Source organism: Eptatretus burgeri, chromosome 2, assembly GCF_056783735.1.
Source record: "Eptatretus burgeri isolate ZD-2024b chromosome 2, Ebu_testis_v1, whole genome shotgun sequence".
NCBI lineage: Eukaryota > Metazoa > Chordata > Myxini > Myxiniformes > Myxinidae > Eptatretus > Eptatretus burgeri.
The window spans coordinates 113,220,858-113,239,852 of NC_140962.1; the positions used below are offsets into that span (position 1 = coordinate 113,220,858).

The following is an 18,995-nucleotide window of genomic DNA, read 5'->3' on the forward strand; positions in this document are numbered from 1 at the left end:
AATTTCGAAGACATGGACAAACAATTATATTTGAGGAAAGTATCCTGGGCTGCACAACTGAGAGAACAGACGTTAAGATGGTGGTGGACTCTACGCAATTGAGGTCATTGGGGATTGTCTCGTAGGTTTTGGCCATGCTTTCGGTGGGCTTGCCATTGAATGATGGAGAAATGGATATCTTGGAAAACTCTCAAGGGTGTTCCTGTGCCTGGAGTTCCTTGGGATGAACCAGGATGCCAATTTACCCACAACTGATGGCCTTTAAGTGGGGATAAAAGGAAGGTGACCTAACGTATACCTATATTATTATATCATTGACATCGTTTGTATGCCATTCACACCTTTAATCCTTCCAGAATAACTCACCTGTCCATGTCTTTGCTCTCCAACCGGTACATCCTGGCAGTTAAACACCACTGTGGTCCTTCTCTGACGTTGTTCCTCCCACAATGCAGGATTGAAGCTGTCACTCTCTGATGTGTAATCTGCAGCGAGATATTTGGAGAGATCTCCATTTGGGAATCACTATAGACCATGATGCAAAAAGGGCAGTATGCAATGGTCACATGGATTTTTATAAGATGATATAAACTCTCGCTTTGCACAGAGGGTTATTCATATACAAGCTTTATATAAAACTTTATATACAAAATTTATATACAAGCTTAATCAATGAATTATCGGAGTGGGAGCACTCTTCAATTGAAGGATGAGAAGAAATATGTAACAAAGTGACCAGAACACCTTTTCATTAACCTCATTGTTGTCCCCCGCCCCTCCGACAAGGTCGGAGATGGGGGACATTAAAATGAGCTCCATCCATCCGACCTACTGATCATCCATCTGTAACTGGTCATCTGTCCATGAACTCTTGTGGACGTGATATTTCAAAATCCGTTGAACATTTTGCTTTCATATTGCAGATGTCTATTCCTCATGAAATTATCTCAACCACATTCAATCATGGCTATGATTGGCTAAATTATGTTGCTATGGCAACCTTCTCGGCAATTTCGCTTGTGTGCTTGTGCACGCGATATTTCAAAAACAGTTCACCATTTATCTTTCATATTACACGGATGTATTCCTCATACCATCTGAAAGGCAGGGGGACGTAGAGTATCAGCTCCTTGTTGTAATTTAAAAGGTGTCAGGACAATATTGTGTGTATAATCTAAAGTAAAAATGCAATTTTCATCTCTTTTCCCCATTTTTATTATTAAAGTAAAAAATTATTGACAATATTCTACTTAAAACATTTACTTGGAATCGAGGTTGAATATTAAGGGAGTCGTCATTTTGATTATTTCTAATCACATGTAACCTGAAACAATCAATTGAATGAACTTGATATACAGTATCTCAAAAGCTTTCAATATATAAATTGGGCTGGGATATTTGGCATTCTCATCTGGGCACATGTCTGGAGTTATAAATCCCCATTTTAATTTGCCCAATCAAGGTATAAATCCCCATTTTAATTTGCCCAATCAAGGTATAAATCCCCATTTTAATTTGCCCAATCAAGGTATAAATCCCCATTTTAATTTGCCCAATCAAGGTATAAATCCCCATTTTAATTTGCACAATCAAGGTATAAATCCCCATTTTAATTTGCCCAATCAAGGTATAAATCCCAATTTTAATTTGCACAATCAAGGTATAAATCCCCATTTTAATTTGCCCAATCAAGGTATAAATCCCCATTTTAATTTGCCCAATCAAGGTATAAATCCCCATTTTAATTTGCCCAATCAAGGTATAAATCCCCATTTTAATTTGCCCAATCAAGGTATAAATCCCCATTTTAATTTGCCCAATCAAGGTATAAATCCCCATTTTAATTTGCCCAATCAAGGTATAAATCCCCATTTTAATTTGCCCAATCAAGGTATAAATCCCCATTTTAATTTGCCCAATCAAGGTATAAATCCCCATTTTAATTTGCACAATCAAGGTATAAATCCCCATTTTAATTTGCCCAATCAAGGTATAAATCCCCATTTTAATTTGCCCAATCAAGGTATAAATCCCCATTTTAATTTGCCCAATCAAGGTATAAATCCCCATTTTAATTTGCACAATCAAGGTATAAATCCCCATTTTAATTTGCCCAATCAAGGTATAAATCCCCATTTTAATTTGCACAATCAAGGTATAAATCCCCATTTTAATTTGCCCAATCAAGGTATAAATCCACACGTTCATTTGCACAATCAATTTCCACATTTATATGCAAGTATTTATGAAGATGACCTCAAACCTGAAATATTGTTTTTAAGGGACAGCCAAGTTAAAATTTTGGCAATTTCTGTGGATTTCCAAAATGGAACTAGAACGACACTCGGTAAAGCGCATACCTCCGCCAGGCTGAACAGTTTATGTTTTGTTTCCCATGGATCTGCATCTGAAGCGTAACCAAAATCTAATCATTTCGTTCTTGGTACACACCTAATCAGTCCAGCAAATTTCGTAAAATCCATCGATAACTTTTTATTATATCCTGCTCACACAGAGATAGTCAGACAGACAGACAGGGGTGAAAACATAACCTCTGTCCACCTTTAATGGTGGAGGTAATAACGTATTTGATATATATATATATATATATACCAACTCTCTCTTCCTCATATGTGGTGATTTCAAGTGTCACCATGCAAATTGGCTGTGTATCGATGCCTCTCTCACTAACCATGGTACTTCAGCAAAGGACTTCTGTGACTCCATGGGACTGACTCAATCTGGGAACTTTCCAACCCAGATTTCTCCCAATGCAACCTCCCTTCTGGACTGGTGATGACTTTCCTGCAAATGTCTCTTCCTCGTCCTCTGCTCCAATTATTTCATCTGTTCATATGCTTGTGAAAGTTAGTGTGTACTAGGTGCGGTGGGACGCAAGAAGCACGCGGGCCACCATCTACTCCGCTTTATTGCGCGACCAGAAGCACAGTCTTACCACCCCTAGCGGGCGAGGCATGATATACGAAAACCCAATCACGTGACACAGCACACTCCTCCCCCCGTAAAATGACCCGTCACATAACGAACGGATAATCACAACATGACCATCGGAAACCCATCAACACTCATAATCCTCCAAGTACCGCGGCCGCACCCTGACCCGCCTCGGACGGGCAGCGCCACCAGACAGTCCAGGCTCAGATGCCTCCCGGCTCGGTCGAGGTGACACCCTCGCCGGACTCGCACTTTCCGCAACACCAGCTACCCCCGACTGCCCAGCCTGCTCGACGTCCCCGGGTAGGACGGCATCAGGCGAAGACCCCCTCGGCGCCGGCCCAGCCAGTCCCGGCGACACAACGTCAGGTGCCGGCGAGACTACGGGTGGGGGCCCCGCAACGTTCGGCTCGGGGAGGTGTGGGGGGGGGGTGACGCTGAACAGCGATCATGCATCTGGTCCACGTGCTGCTTCCACACATCCCCACCATCAGTCCGCACCATGCAATTCGCCGGCCCTAGCACCACAGAGACCACCGCCGGCACCCATTTGGAACCGTGGAAATAATCGCGTACCATCACCCGCTGCCCCACCTCGAAGCTGCGCAGCCGCGTCGGACGCGACATTGCCCCACTCCCCGACCCTCCAGGTCGCAGCAAATCCAGCCTGGACCGCAAAGCCCGTCCATAGAGACGAATGGCAGGCGAATCACCCGTGACAGGATGAACTGCGTTCCTGTAATGGAGCAAAAAGAGATCGACTACCGCCTGCACAGGTGCAACACCCCCCCTGCGCAAAGCCCGCTTCAACATCTTGACAAACGACTCAGCTTGGCCATTCGTCTCAGGATGATACGGTGCGGACCTTAGATGTCGAATACCATTCTGGCGCATAAACTCATCAAATACACCCGCGATGAACTGCAGACCATTATCAGAGACCAGGATCTCCGGCAACCCTTTATTAGCAAAGATCGTCCGCAGCTTCTCCACTGTAATGTTTGCTGAAGTATGCTGCATTACTACAACCTCCGGCCATTTAGAGAATGCATCAATCACAATCAAAAACATCTTGCCATTAACCGGTCCTGCAAAATCTACACGGACCCTCTGCCAAGCTCGGTCTGGCGCAGGCCATAGACCCGAAGCTCGACGCGGGTTATCAGCATCTGTCTGGCACGTGGCGCAACGCTTAACCAACTGCTCAATGTCTTTGTCCAACCCCGGCCACCACAACAGGCTACGAGCAAGACTCTTGGTCTTCACGATGCCCAGGTGACTGACATGCAGTTCTTCCAAAAACCGCTGCCTGAACCTCGGTGGAATCACGGTCCTCATTCCCCACATTATGCACCGTTGGACCAACGACAGCTCCGCTGCGCGTGACGTGAAAGGTTGAAATGCCGGTGTCGAAGGCAGATCGCTCCAATACCCCGTAGAAATCACCTGGACGACACGGGCAAGCACCGGATCACGAGCCGACTCCACCGCAACCTGCCTGGCCGTGACCGGCCCGCTTTGGACCTGGTCCAGCGCGAACACATCGACCCGGTCGCCCAACTCAGACGCAGCTGGACCCTCCGCACACGGCAAGCGTGAGAGCCCGTCGCAGTTAGCATGCTTCTCGGTGCTTCGGAACTGAATATCATAATCGTAAGCACCCAGAAACAGACACCACCGCTGTATTCGCGCGGCTGCTACCACCGGCACCCCGCGTTCGGGTCTCAGGATGAATTGAAGAGGTTTGTGATCCGTCTGTAAAGTGAAATGCCACCCCAGCAGATATTGATGAAACCTCCGCACACCCCAGACGAGGCTGAGAGCCTCCCGCTCAATCTGGGCATATCCGCGCTCTGCTGTGGACAGGGTCCGGGATGCAAAACAAACAGGCCGCTCGGAACCATCGTCCATCCTGTGGGAGAGCACTGCCCCGATGCCATATGCAGAGCTGTCGCATGCCAATAGGAGCGTACGCGCAGGCTCGTAGTGTACGAGGACCGTATCCTCTGTGAGCAGCCGCTTGACGCGGTCGAACGACGCCTGGTGTGCAGGCCCCCAACCCCAGCGCTTGTCCTTCTTGAGCAACCGCGTCAACGGCGCAAGTTGTGAGCTGAGCCCGCGCACGAACCTTTGGTAATACTGGGCCATGCCAATGAACGAGCGCAGCTGCGTCTTGTCGCGAGGCGGTGGCATGCGCTGAATCGCCTCCACCTTCCGAGGACCTTTCAACAGCCCCTCCGGCGTGATGATGTGCCCGAGGTATTCCAAGCGCTGCTTGAAGAACGCGCACTTGTCCCTGTTTAAGCGCAGGCCGCACGCTTCTAGCTTCGTCAGCACTCGGGCAATGTTCGCCAGATGCTCGTCCGCCGTTTTTCCCGCAATGAGTACATCGTCCAGGTAGGTCTGAGCGGGCAGGCCAATGCAAACCTGATCCATAGCTTTCTGCCACAAAGCTGGGGCCGAAGCAATCCCAAAACAGAGTCGGGTATATCGATAGAGTCCTTGACACGTGTTGATTGTTAAAAGCTCGCTACTCCCGGGATCCATCGGCAGGTGAAAATATGCATCACGCAGGTCAAGCTTCGTGAAGTATTGACTCTCCGCCAATCGCGCATATATTTCATCGATTGACGGCAATGGATATTGCTCCACGCTGAGCCCCGGGTTAACTGTGGATTTGAAGTCCCCGCACAATCGGACGTCCCCATTCCGTTTCAGCACCGTGACAACCGGGGTGGCCCAATCCGAGCATGACACCCGTTCGATCACTCCACAGGCCTCTAGCCTATCCAGTTCACCCTTGACCTTGTCCCGCAGGGCATACGGCACCGGACGCGGTTTACGAAACCGAGGAACCACCCCCTCCTTCAAGAAGAGTTTCGCCTCCATGCCCATGAGTTTTCCAAGGTCGTCTCTAAACAACCCTTGATGTCTTTGAAGAATCTCCTCCAACTGATCCTCCCACTGGCCCGGCACGGGTTGCACAAGGTGAACTGCGGACCAGTCTAGCCTGATGCGGGTCATCCAATCTCGGCCGAGGAGAGACGGCCCCCGCCCCCGTATGACGTACACGCGAAGCGTGGCGACCTGGCCTTGGTACCGCACAGACACGTATGCCATCCCGACTGGCGTTATCTTCTCGCGGGTGTACGTGAGCAGCGCGAGGTTTGACCTGATAAGGTTCAAGCCGTTGAGTCTACGCGCGGTCTGTTCGCCGATGAGCGACACCGCGGCTCCCGTATCGACCTGGAACGTGATCGGCGTTTCGTTCACTTCGACTTCCACCGTCATCGGGCGCGCCGTCGTCGGGCCAACTGAACACAGGCTCAACAACGGCCGCTGGTTCCGCCCCAAGTCACGTCGCACATCGCCGTCCACGACTTTCACGGTGGCCGACGCCCCACACGCGCCAAATGACCCACCTTGTGACAATTCAAACACACGTTGCCTTTATACGGGCATGCACGGTGCAGGTGTCGACCTCCACATCCCAAGCATGTCCGCGGGGTCACCCCGCCGCACGCGTGGCCGCGCGGCGACGTCCGACCCGCATCGAAGGTCGTGCACGCGTCCCGGGGTGCCCGCGACCCCGCGTGGCCGGTGATGGCTCGAACATCCCCGCGAGTCTGCTCAACCGCCATGTGTGCTTTCATTTTCTCCACAATGTCCCGAAACGCCAGCCCGTCATCCCGGGGCCTGTTCGGTGCCACTAAATCACCCAGCAGCCGATAATGCTCCGGCGAAAGCGAAGCGAGCAAGATCGACTTCTGCTTGCTCTCGTCAACCACATCGTTCGCGTGGAAATAGCATTCCAATTGCTCCGAAAACAATTTGAAGTCGTCCCCGTCGAAAACGGGCATAAGTCCGTATGCACCCATCCTCGTCAGCCAACTAGTGTGTACTAGGTGCGGTGGGACGCAAGAAGCACGCGGGCCACCATCTACTCCGCTTTATTGCGCGACCAGAAGCACAGTCTTACCACCCCTAGCGGGCGAGGCATGATATACGAAAACCCAATCACGTGACACAGCACATCTCTCTGGCTATCCTCAGAGAGCTTCTTCAATGCCAGAGAGTCCAGCGTTTCTCTCAAACAGATTGGCAGGGACTGCAAGCAGCTGTCTCTCTTCAGGACTGGTCTCCCATATCTACTGCCCCTGATGTTAACTTTGCCTAGAAATTCTTCAACAGAATATATATATATCTCTATCTCTATCTCTATCTCTATCTCTATCTCTATCTCTATCTCTATCTCTATCTCTATCTCTATCTCTATCTCTATCTCTATCTCTATCTCTATCTCTATCTCTATCTCTATCTCTATCTCTATCTCTCTCTCTCTCTCTCTCTCTCTCTCTCACAGATTCATCTCATCTCTTCTTGAATTCATACAGCACTACGAACCCTTCTTCCCACGAATGGTACACTGAATCCTGTGGTGAGGTCGTTGATCTGAAACAACTTGTCTTTTCTTCATGGAAGGCTAATCCAACCAAAAGTAGCTCAATGCATTCCAAAAAGTGTGTATCTACTCTCAAGAGAGTAAGAAAACAACATCTGTCCAATCCTCAAAAATGAACTTCCAAACTTGTCTGCCTCTTCCAAAACTTGGTAGCACCTTGCTAAGTCTAAGGTGGCACAAATGGCACCGCATCTGACTCTGCTCGTGAGAAGGCTGAATGCATCAATTCTGTGTTTGTTTCCAAATGTTGTCCCCAACCCCTCACTCTCGGTACACATCCTTCCCTGTCATACCCAACTGCTCCTGGACTCTGTGTTATTTTGCACCTGAGAAGGTGGACAAGGTGTTCAACCCTTGACTCTGACTCCGCCACTGGACCGGACGACGCCAGCTCATGTTTCCTAAAAACCTGCTCTGATGCTCTTGCACATTCTCTCTCTGCCCTTTTCACCCTGTCATTTGCCCAAGGTCATCTTCCATCTGCTTGTAAGTCTGCCAACATCAATGCACTACACAAAAAGGTGCAAAAAAGGATTTCCTTAAATACAGACTGATCAGCTTACTTCCAAGCATGACCAAAGCCATGGAAGTAGGGAAAGAATACTGGTTCTGGCTCACTTTTCCCCATGTAAATGAATGGGGGATTTTCAGCCATGAAATTTTTCTTTTTTTTTCCCTGAAAAAATAAATCCCCTTTTTAGCCCAAGGTATATTTATTTGTCTCCCCTTTTAACCTGGAGCCTGGTGTTGGCTTAGTGGTTAGGGTGGCGGCTTGGGATCCCAGGGTCCTGAGTTCAAGCCCCGTTGGCTGCTGAATTAACACCAGGGGGTTGACTCAGCCTGCCATCCTTCCGAGGTCGGCGAAATGAGTGCCAGTGTACTGGTCCCGGTGTATGCCCCGGTTAGAATAGGTGTACCATATCCCTGTGTGTCGTAAGAGGCGACCAGGGTTGGTGTCAGGAAGGGCATCCGGCCATAAAACATTGCCTCAAAGAAAAAGCCAAACCCTGCACAGCAGGGAAAAATGGCTGTAAAAACGGTCATTTTTTTATTTCCCTTTAACCTAGGGGCTCTCTATTCAAATAGCCCATACAACAAGATAAAGATTTGTTAAAGGTGATTCGAAAGAAATATCTGAAACGCCTAAGCCTCGGGCACTCTTTATCAAATAACCAATGCATATTGTTTAGCTCACTCATTGAACCTATAAACATTTGTTCATTCTCAAATTCCTTCAATAGTTTAATTTTCTTTGCACAATAATCCCCATCTAAAATATTGAAAAACAAAACATTTGAATCTTTATATTTTTTAAGATACCCCTTTTGTGCCATTACAAAATGATAAACTTCTCTTAATGATCTCATCTGACCACCTTCCTGAGTTGCAAATCATTTTTGTACATAAACCATGCCAGAAAAAAAGTTTTGTTTCAAATGTTTTCAGTTCATGCCGTGGAAAATGAGGAAGTGTTTTTTTGACACGGCCGTGCTGTGTGAATGAGGAAGTGGTTTTGGACTGTCATGCTGTGAAAAATAGGAACTATTCTGTGAGACAAGGTCTCGTGTTTATATTTTATCTCAGAACACGAACTGAAAACATTTGAATCAAAACTTTTATGGCGTGGTTTATGTCCAAAAACGATTTGCAACTCGGGCGGTGGCCAGATGAGATCATTAAGAGAAGCTTGTCATTTCCTGTGCCCACACCCAATGATTAAGCAATTTCCTCATCGTTGCTTTATAAGCGGTTCGCCAGACAAAGTTTCTGCCAGACGGATTTCATTTTTACAACTGAGGCATGGACGATATTTCTTCCGATGAAGCCAACAGCCCACTACAGAGTTGGTAAGTTTGTGTATGCTTTTCTCTTGAACGATGAAGCAAATGATTATTAATTAAATCATGATAATTCTGATATATATATATTTTTTCCCTGACAGGGCATTGGAAGAAATTGAGTTCACATATCACGACGTGGTTCATGAAATTAATACTCTTATTGAAGAGATCAATGATTTTAGAAGAGAATTGAAAGACATTTTCAATGAGTGGCATGAAGTCTTATCACGTCCTCTCATCTCGAAGGAATTAAACCAATGGTGAGACACGTGTGTGTGCCTCTCTCTCTGTCTGTCTTTCTACCTACCTCTCTCTGCTCTTATTGAAGAGGCCAATGATTTATAATGACTGGTCTCTGATCTCGAATGAATTAAACCAATGGTGAGGCACGTGTGTGTGTGTCTATGTGTGTGTGTATGTGTGTGTGTGCGTGTGTGTGTGTGTGTGTGTGTTGCTTTCCCTGTCTGTCTCTTCATCTATACCCTGACTTATTTTTTTTTTTTTCAGCACTATCGCACAACATCAGCTGTTGAAGCAATCTTGTACAACACATGATTTTCTGAGGTAAATATTTCTGAATTATTATTAATATCACTGTATAACACATGATTTTCTGGAGGTAAATATTTCTGAATTATTATTAATATCACTCTCTCTTTAGAATGTCGCCTTATGTTGGTTGCATCATTAGTTTGACGTGGTTTTGTCAGTACACTGAATTCATTTTATTGACCTTGAAAGGATGACAGGCTCCTGGTGTGTTAATTCAGTGGTCAACGAGGCTTATTCATATTACCATGTAATTATCTTTATAGAACCTAATTATTATCCACTTTTTGTTTCAAAACAGAATATGGTGTGTCTGAGTTTCGAAATCACAAGGCATCTGAAGAAGATTGCTGGGAAAGATTGTACATTCTCGCAAATGAATATTTAATATTTTCAATATTAATAAATTATATTTGTTTTGTTTACAATTACTTGATTCTGAATTACAAGAAAAGAATAAAAGAGATGTAAAGGGGGGGGGTTGGGTGGGGAGGGGGGGGGTAGGTGCGCTCCCCCAATGACCCATCACCATCCCATCCCTCCCTCCCCGTGTGGGTGGGGGGGGAGGGGGGGGGGGGGGATGAGGGAGGTGGTGGGTCAAAGGTGGGGCGCACAGGGGGGATGAGGGGGGTGGGGCTTGTGTGGGCGGGGCTTGTGTGGGCGGGGCTTCGGGTGGGGGCTTGTGTGGGTGGGGTGTGTGTAGGAGGGGCTTGTGGGCGGGGTGTGTGGGTGGGGCTTGTGTGGGTGGGGCTTGTGTGGGCGGGGGTTTATGTGGGTGGAGCTTGTGTGGGAGGGGTTTATGTGTGTGGAGTTTTGTGTGGAGCTTGTGTAGGCAGGGCTTATGTGGGAGGGGTTTATGTGGGCAGGGTTTATATGGGCAGGCGTTTATGTGGGTGGAGCTTGTGTGGGAGGGGTGAATGTGGATGAGGCTTATGTGGATAAATGGATGGGTGGAGAGATGGGGGGATGGGTGGATGAGTGGAGCTTGTGTGGATGGGTGGATAATTTTTTAATTAAATAAACATGTTGTGTGTGTGGGGAACTAATTAACTAATCACCACTAATTATGTGAATATGATGAATATGGGTGGAGCTTGTGTGGGGTTTGTGTGTGTGGAGCTTGTGTGGAGTTTTTGTGTGGAGGTTGTGTGGAGCTTGTGTGGGGTTTGTGTGGGCGGGGCTTCGGTGGGAGGGGCGTGTGTGGCGGGAGTCAAAAAGGGGCGGAGTCAAAAATTTCAATTTATTGGAGCTTGTGGGGGTGTGTGTGGTGGGGTTTGTGTGGGATTTGTGTGGGCGGGGCTTGTGTGGGCGGGGGCTTGTGTGGGTGGGAGCCAAAAAGGGGCGGAGTCAAAAAATTTCAATTTATCTTTGTCTTTTGGAATTCCTGAGAATAAAATGTACCTAAAATCTCTTCCCCTTCCAACTAATATATCTTATAAGTCCAAGGTACCGTAGCTATTTCATCAACAATTTTTAAAAGCTCGTTGGTCCATCTTTTCGTATAACCTTTTTCAAAATGAGATTTCCACCTATATATTCTTACGATATCACCAACTTTGAACTTAGGTTTTCTGACATTAATCTCTTTTTCATATTTTAATTTTGTAAATGTTTCTGATGGCTTCATATTTGTTGACGTGTGAATCGTGTCATTGTACTTATCCACAATATCTTGAATAAAAGATGACCATTGTTGTGAACCGAGTTGTGTGAATTTTTATATAGTCTCTCTTTAAGGTACGATTAAAATGTTCAACAACAACTGCCTTCCTTCATTAAAGGTACTGTATAATGTAATACTGTTATTTTTTAGAAAATTCATAAATGTCTTGTTATAAAACTCCCTACCCTCATCAGTCCACAATTTTTAGGTTTTCTTACTTTTATTAAATATCTGTTGGAAGGCTAACATAAGAGTATTACCTGTTTTGTTTTTTAATGGTACAACCCACGCATATCTACTCCTCAAATCAATAACGGTTAAAGCATACTTGTACCCCTTATCATTATTGGAGTTCAATCAAATCAGCAGACCAGATATAATCTACTTCCTTGGAATAAACTTTCCTTCTCTGAAACTTTGTGAATATTGGTTTATGTAATTCATCAGCTAATTGCTCTTCAGTCTTAATGGCATCATTAGAGCCTATAAGTTTTTTGAATTTCCAAGTCCAAGTTTCAATTTAGCACTGATCATCTTCTTCACAATGAACCGATCAACTTTTTCTCTCAAGGTTGGATTTTGTATCAGAGACAAATTATACAACATTTCTCTATCGGCTTCATGCTTTTCTTCCAACGTTGTGGTATTCCCATAATCAATATCGTGTCTCATGCACACTTCATCAACTCTATTGATAGGCTTACTCCAGGATTTAGGATTGTCTGCCTCATCTAATCTTTTATCCAAGTTTGTGCCTGGGCCACAGAAAGAATACCCTGGAAGATGTAATTCCCCTGGTATTCCAGTAGTTGTAAATTTACTTCCTGATAAAAACTTTTGGATATCTCCTCCTAGTTTGTGTTGGGAGATAAATTGATTTTTTTTGAACCACACACCGAACATATACCTTTTTGTATAACCCTGTTATTTTTACTTTTAATATATGAAATATTTTTAGTATTAGTTTTCTTTTACATTGAGACAATAACTCATTTATTTATGAGAAAAATTCCTGCAGAGTGCAAAAACCTTTTTAGTTTCCAACATGCACATTTGAATCTTGATTTTTAAAACATAAAGAATCCTTAGAAATGCCTTCACTCTCTCCTCCATTTATTTAAGAAAAAAAAAATGAAAAACTTGAATTAAAATCCATATCTTGTCGATGCCAATAGTCTTGCCGAAAGTATTGCAAATAGACTTGTCAATTCTTTCTTTTCCTCCTCGGTGGGTTGAGTTATTTTCTGTAATACCCTTAATCTTTTTTAATCTCACTGGTTTCCATATTTTGATATTTATTTTGTCTCGCTTCTTTCCTCCCTCTCTCCTTCTCTCTCTTCTCTTTCCTCCTTCTGTTTCTTCTCCCTCTCCTCCCTCTCCTTCTCTTTCTTCTTTCCCTCTCCCTCCCTCTCTTCTCTTCTCTCTCTCTCTTTCTTCCTCTTTCTCCCTCTCTCTCTTCTCCCTCTCCTCCTTCTCTCTCTTCTCTTTTTCCTCCTTCTCTTTCTTCTCCCTCTTCTCCTTTTCCTCCTCTTCCCTCTCTTCTTCAACTCCTTCCTCATCCCTTACTATCCTTGAATCGCTTACACCCCATAGAATATTATACATATATTCATCAGGATTTCTTGTTATTCCTGTATCCAAAATAATTTTTTTACAACAGGAAACCAATAAAATTTCTTTTGAATTTCTAAAAGAGCCTTACCTTTTCTTAACTTTATAATTTTTTCATTATTTAACATTCTAATTAAATCTAAAGTTGTCGGTTTATCAACATCAGCATAATGCCAATCTTTTATTGAAAATACCTCATTCTTATGTTGTAGAACATATTTATTAAAATACCGAATACCCTTTTCTTGAAGGTATGCTTGGACACAGAAATGATAATTTTCTTGAAGCCTTCTTGCTGTCATTTATGTATTAGAAATATATGTTAGAATAATATTATGGCACGAAACACCTCCCCATCTTCCCATAGTTAAATCATTTTGTATTTCCTTACTTATTATATATAATCCTGTTTTTTCTGTTTTCATGAGATAAACAAGGGCAAAACCATTATTATATTTACCCTTATTAAATTCTTTTATTTGTTGTTTACTAATCGTAGCCCCACAAAACTCATTCTCGATACCAAGTGGATAATATTCTTCCTTACGAGACTGATTTAATTGTTCCAGGTCTTCAAGGTTAATTTTAAATGACCAATTATACCCTAAGTCATTCATATCATATCCCCATTGTTCTATTCTCATACAAACGATACGCCCTTCTTTATAAAAATTTATTTTAATTCGAACTGTGAATTCTGTATGACCTGGAGATAATATCAACACTTCTGTATCTTTGGAATACACAGCCGTTTTATTTAAGGATATATATTGTGATAAATCGCTTAATCTCACCAAGTCATTCGCGTCAGTCGGGCTTGGATAATTTTTTAATTTATAAGCATTTTTCATGTTAATATTTTTGGTTATATTATATTTATGTCGTTCAGCCTGTGCCTTTGTGTAATAATTTGATAAATCAATATCCAGTTCTTGAGATAAACCAAAGATAGAACCATCTTTACCAACATAAGTCATTTATATTAGATTAAAAATAATATCATAAAATTTTTTATTTTTGTTGAGTTGAAATAACACATATAGGCATAATTGGCCACAACACTTGGAATTTAATTCTTGGACTTGAAATGTTTGATAAACACCATTCTGTAAGAATTTTATGACTTCAACAGGTGGTGGAAGACCAAAAACTATCAAAATAATATTTGTCTTGACTATTAAAAATACAAACCCAATGAGAACCGCTCCCATTATTATCTTCTAAGTTCATAATAATATTCTTTGTATGTTTCGCACATTTGTTAATTCATCTCTCATACAAATAACCACATTATGAATTTTTTAATTTCTTACAATATTTGACAAGTTGTAAATTTGATGTTGTATTCTTTCCAAATTTTTTCAACCACTCATCAATGCTCATTTATTTATTAGAAAGATATAATCCATTACCTCTTTTCGTTAATTTTACACCTGCTTGTGCTATAGAAGAAAGCATATCTCCAACTAACAATCTCGCTTTATCAGGCAGACCTTCAAGTTTTTCAGCAAAATCTACAATTACACCACTTCCACTAATTTGTTTCTCCAACTCTTTGTTATGTCTTTCCAATTCTTTTGAGCCTGAGTTGAGCCTTCCTTTCGTTGGCAGTTTTCACCGCTGTTGAAATACCACCCGTCAATGCTCCAACCGCACTTAAACCAGCAAATAAAGGAATTAGAAATGGGAGAAATCCTCCACTCGTCTCTCTTATTGAATATTTTTTCAACATTGGTTTTGTCATTTTAATTTTAAGTGAGCCAGTGTCATTCAAGATTTTAACCTGTTCTCTTGTGAGAAAAACATCAATTCTTACTGCTCCTTTTCTCTGAATTGTATTAACGTTAATCGTACAAGGCTTTTGATTTTGAACACAAGATGATAGTTTATGAAGATTGATTTGATTAACATATACCCCAGTTGGTACTTTGCCACTCATTTATTTAACAAAAATTATGTGAGACTAATCATCACACCATTATCTGTATTAATCTGCAATTCTGTTTCTTCCAAAAGCAAACAATATGTATCAACTTCTTCACTCTCCTCTTTCAATGTATAGGGAAGTATCCACTGATTTGACTTTATAGTTTCCTTTTGAGCGCTCAGGTCAAACGCATAGATTGTATACAAACTTTTAAATGCTGTCATATCCAAAATAGGTTCTTTATTTCCATTACTTTCACACACCTTTGGTAAGACTTGTATGCTTCAGCAAAATCATTTTTTCCCAATTAATTTCCAATCTATCTCGTGGGTAAAATGTTCCATCTAGAGAAACGCCGAAGTTGTTTCACCTTAGCATTATCACTCAATGCATTATTCTTATCAGTCGCAGTATCACCATCTGGCTTTTTAAAAATGATCCACAGATATCGTGGCTTTCCTTCCAGAACACCCAAATTCCACGTGTAAGTTGTTTGATTGAGTTTAACGTGTTGACATCTTCTTTTGAGGTATGATACACTGAGTGGTTTCTTTGAGTTAAGTCTTCGATTCAACATCTCTTCTGTTTTAAGATTAGGAGTATATTCACTGATATACCAACTCATTTCCTCAATTACAAATTTATTCTGATCACCAAAAGCACTACCAACACCAAAAAGCAATCGATTTTCATTATCATTCCTTTGTAGTTGAAATCTAATTTTAAGGCCATACAGAACTTTATCATGATCACAAAATCCAAATATACCTTTAAGAGGAACTGCCACAGTAAAACTATTTTCTGCTTTTGTATCATCATTATACATTCCTTTCCTTTGAGTATACCCAGGGTCTGTGTTTGTTCCCGTTGACATATCAGGAATAAAACCTTCGACAGACCCCTTTCCCATTCTATCACTGAATGTATAGAGTGTAAATTTTATCATTTCAGATACAGCAGAGACATAATCAACCGCTTCAACTTCTTGTGTTCCAATATACAAACGCACACTATCAAACATTTTCCAGAAGAAATCATTTACAAGTGTAGCGTTTGTGTTATTCCCAGCCTTAGTGAATTTAAATTTACACAACAAGAAACTTTCGGAGAGATTCAAATAGGTTTGTTGATTATTTATTTCAAAACTTTTTGTACCATTCGTATTCCAGTCTGTTCCAGTTATTGCATTTACCTTGAAGTAATCTTCTTTTTAGTGGAGTTTGAGATAATAATAGTATCATCCAAATCATAGATACTATCAATTGCTTCCATACTTGTATTTATTTAGGAAAAAAAAAGATGTTAAAACTTTTGAAACCCTGATCCAAGTATTTGAATTATTTTCTGTCGTTCTTGGGGGACAACTGAGTTTTGCCTTTCTTAATTTCTTTTATTGCTTGTAATTTATGAGATTCCTTCTGAGCATCTTTTATACTCTTTACGGCACCTGCTACATTTCCCACAGCAGAAGCAGTTGAACCAATTAGATCTTTATGTTTAAGAATAGTTGAACCAATACCCATGAGAGTATCAATTATCCCATCTCCTCTAAATTGATGTCCAACACCCCTTTGTCTCTTAGGTTTATAGTATCCTCTACCAAGATACATACCTTCACCCTTGTAGTATGGGGAAAGGAACATCCCATCCCCTGTAATTATTTTATATTTTCCCAACTCGTGTTTCCTCACAATAACCATCGTATTTATTTATTGGAAAACTTCACGTAGGTGAATTCTGATGGATATAACTTCTCCATTAAAATAAATCACACGATTATCTTGGTTGGTTATCCTAAAATTTACTCTGTGTATGGTTTTTTCCTGACACAGGTAGATAAACCAAATTTTTGGGTTCCATATTGAATTTATAACCAATTGGGGTTGAGTATGCGCTGAATGAAAATATTGTATTTGTTTTTTTTCCATCATTATAAGCACCATCAATCAAATCACAGTGAATTAACACCGAATTTATTCCTGAGGATATTTGAATGACATTATCACTGTAAAACGTCCCATTAGTTTCAATCTTTTTTGAGGAGAAACCCAAGAACTCTCTAAATGAATTATCAATTGTGAAATCAACCTTGTAGTTATTTTTAACCTTAATCGTTGATTTTGAAGTATGTTTTTGAATGTTTATAACAATATTTTTTGGTTCATCACCCTGTTCTTTTATAAGACGAGCAATTTCGGAAGATATTTGAGAAATCTCATAGGCTGCCGGTGAGACTGTTATCGTTTTGTATCCACTTCCTGGATTATAACTAAACTTGTCATTTTTCTCGGTTATATTAAATAAGGTATTATAAGTTTCCATGGACAATAAAGATGCCTCATATTCTTTTGTTGTGTCAAGTTGTAGTGGGTATGGGAATGAAGATGTGTGGTCGCTTGTTGTGAAATTGAAACTAAGGATTGTGCTTCTCATCTTATTTAATATGAGATAAAATGTCTTTATATTGATATTTATTAATTATTTTCATGTTCATCAACTGGTCTAAAATGGCTGATGCTTCATTAAAACAATTGTTATTTCCAGCCTTCTTACTGCCTAACAACAATAACAGTCTATTAACTAATTGCGATGGGTCATTTGGAAGAAAACTAACACCTGAACCAAGGATACTTAAAGCCTGAATAATGTGTTTCTCCTTCTCATTCTTCCTACTTTTACCAGAAAGAATAACCTTATAATTTAGAGTGTTCAGCAGATCAATATATACTCTATCATCATTATTTTCCATATCCAATGGTTTATCAATATACTTTGATTCATCCCTCACAGTTGAACCTTGTCTTCCATCTTTTGTGAGAAGAAACATTAATCTTGGAGTTAGTTTAACAGGGGTTGAGCAGAACCCAAGAACCTTAATTCATCATTAAATATCAATACCTTTTCTTGAACAAGATGAAATATTGCTGATTGTTCTGTTGGAATGAGTCCTGCTTTGGTTTTTGAATCCGCTGAATATTCATTGTTTTGAAGAGCATTCACAATATAATCAGGGGTCGATTAATCTCTTCCAGTTGTTGAAATAAACCTTCATCATCATATTCTAATTCTCCTAAATGCTCTAATTCTTCCTCCGTCATTTGACTGAAATCTTTTAACATTTGAAGTTTTTAGGAGTATATTCTACCGTGGGAAATGTGGAAACATCTTTCATTTTTCCTTGGGAAGTTTTTAAAAGTGGTTTAAAAATTTCTCTTGTTTTCTTTCAAATGCTTCTTCGCCCGTTAGTTTCTGTCTGCGTTTCTTCTTTATGTCTTCCTGCTGTTTTACAACTTTTGAAACCAACTCTTGATGTTCCCTAAATCTTCTTGCTCTTTCTTTTGCATCCATTTATTTATTGAAAAATATCATTTAATATCTCATCTTGTTTCACAACAATATATTTATATTTTTCAGTCGTGGTGTTTCATGTAATCCCCAAATTCCTTTTTACTACATAATGTAGAACAATTGTCTCTCCAAAAATTGTTTATATCTATTGAATTTAACTTGAATAAAATAAAAGTATTAGCATTGTTTCTGATGGAACGACGAGGAAGCTGAAAGTACGATTGACTAAGATAAATACAATTACAAGAAGAATGTCTCCCTCTTGTGTAGTAGCTGTCCATTACCGTTTGGTTTCTCTCATTAACACAATCATCAAAGATAACGAGGTTCTTTTTGGATTTATCCAAATCTTGGGGAGACGGTATATCATCCGTATTATCACTCAGAATACAAGTTATCGGTTTTGATTTCTTTTTACATCTCTGTGTATCACAAAATAGTTGTATTATATCTTCAATGTTAAAATCATTTAGGTTTTTTTGAAGTTTAAATAAACCGATTATATCTTCTTTTTGAAGACCAGCATTAAAACCTTGTGAGAGTAGTTGATACTCTGGTTGAAAACTCGACTTTGTGAAAATTATTAAATTATCATAATCTAAAAGTTGGGAGTGAGGAGCATCTTTAAAAGTAAGCAGG

The 18,995-nt window shown here is 41.3% G+C and overlaps 1 protein-coding gene and 1 long non-coding RNA gene across 5 annotated transcripts in view; one reads left to right on the plus strand and one right to left on the minus strand.

Moving 5' to 3' along the window:
- Positions 1 to 18,995, minus strand: part of LOC147032855 (uncharacterized) — a 322,720-nt gene that overhangs the window by 121,578 nt on the left and 182,147 nt on the right. For all 4 annotated transcript variants that reach the window (XM_085870793.1, XM_085870792.1, XM_085870794.1 and 1 more), the window contains one exon: positions 367 to 485. In XM_085870793.1, the coding sequence (XP_085726919.1) occupies positions 367 to 485 (119 nt within the window). The remainder of the gene's footprint in view (positions 1 to 366; positions 486 to 18,995) is intronic.
- LOC147032857 (uncharacterized) lies at positions 8,887 to 9,821 on the plus strand. The gene is made up of 3 exons (XR_015052158.1): positions 8,887 to 9,264; positions 9,360 to 9,518; positions 9,766 to 9,821. It is a non-coding gene; the product is annotated as an uncharacterized LOC147032857 (long non-coding RNA).